Source organism: Loa loa, assembly GCF_000183805.2.
Source record: "Loa loa unplaced genomic scaffold supercont3.240, whole genome shotgun sequence".
Taxonomy (NCBI): Eukaryota; Metazoa; Nematoda; class Chromadorea; order Rhabditida; family Onchocercidae; genus Loa; species Loa loa.
Genome location: NW_018108420.1, coordinates 234 through 1,516, shown reverse-complemented (window position 1 = coordinate 1,516; position 1,283 = coordinate 234). Strand labels below are relative to the sequence as shown.

At 30.1% G+C, this 1,283-nt stretch overlaps 1 protein-coding gene across 1 annotated transcript; it reads left to right on the top strand.

Annotated features, from left to right (window-relative positions):
• Nucleotides 1-146: 146 nt before the first annotated feature.
• LOAG_15512 (hypothetical protein) lies at nt 147-551 on the top strand (the record flags this gene model as incomplete). The annotated part of the gene is made up of 1 exon (XM_003151003.2): nt 147-551. A coding segment is annotated over exon 1 (261 nt), but the record flags the coding sequence as incomplete, so codon positions are not given.
• Nucleotides 552-1,283: the final 732 nt, after the last annotated feature.

Below are 1,283 nucleotides of genomic sequence, written 5' to 3'. Positions count from 1 at the left end.
AGTAGTAGTAGTAGTAGTAGTAGTAGTAGTAGTAGTAGTAGTAGTAGTAGTAGTAGTAGTAGTAGTAGTAGTAGTAGTAGTAGTAAGTTAGTAGTAGCAGTAGTAGTAGCAGTAGTAATAGCAGTAGTAGTAGTAGTGGTAGTAGTAATAGTAGTAATAGCAGTAGTAGTGGTAATTGCAGCGGTAGTAGTAGTGGTTGTAGTAGCAGTAGTGTAGCGTCAGCAGTAGTAATAGTAGTCGTAGTGACATGGAATGAGAGGAAGAAAACTGGTGGATGGTTTGTTGACGAATGTTTACTTTTTGGTTCCAGGCCACAAATGGCATGTTATACAATTACTGCTATTACATAGCTAAAAACACTATTACTACTACTATTGCTGCTACTACTACTACTACTGCTACTACTACTACTACTACTACTACTACTGCTACTACTACTACTACTACTGCTACTACTACTACTACTACTGCTACTATTGCTGCCACTACTCCTAACTGCCATCAACTGCTACTATTTGATGCTTTATGGGTACAAATGATGACTATTATTAGTATGTGATTAAAAGAAATAACTTTAGCATATTTTTATTTTAGGAAATTTGTGTATTTCAATTTTGACACGAGGTGATGAAATTAGGCCAGAATTTTGCTAATTCTTTTCTTTTTTTTCTAATAAAAAGGATTTTTGCCAAAACAATTTTAATTTTATTTTTGTGTCTTTTGATTAATTTCATATTTAGTATATATTTGTATTTTCATTATATTTTGTTCTTTCCCTACTCTTTTTCTTTTTGTCGCGCATTATGATTGATTTTGCTTAACTAATTATTTATTATAATTAATTAGGAAGTGAAAGAGAAGTGTTAGAAATAATGAATAATATGGAAAAAGAAAAGAAGGAATAGTTATACTTTCGCTTATTAGGCGACAGTTTAATATTGTTGAATGATTATTATTAATGTTACTATTTACTTATCTTCTTTTTTTTTCCCCCCCCCCCTTCCCCCCACCGTGTTTTATTACATCGGAATAAATGATTTTATTTTATTTTTGGAATAAGTGAATTACTGAACTTTATGTTATCAATTCAGTAATGTAATTAGTAATGTAATTAAATGATTGATTTCCTCCAAAATTATTGTTAAAAGCAGTTTTTTTTTTCCCTATTGCTGTTTAACATATTTATTACTATATATATATATATATATACATTGATACGTAAATACATGCAGGTATGGAGAGAGATATACACGACCGAACATATGTACATTTAATAGGAAATA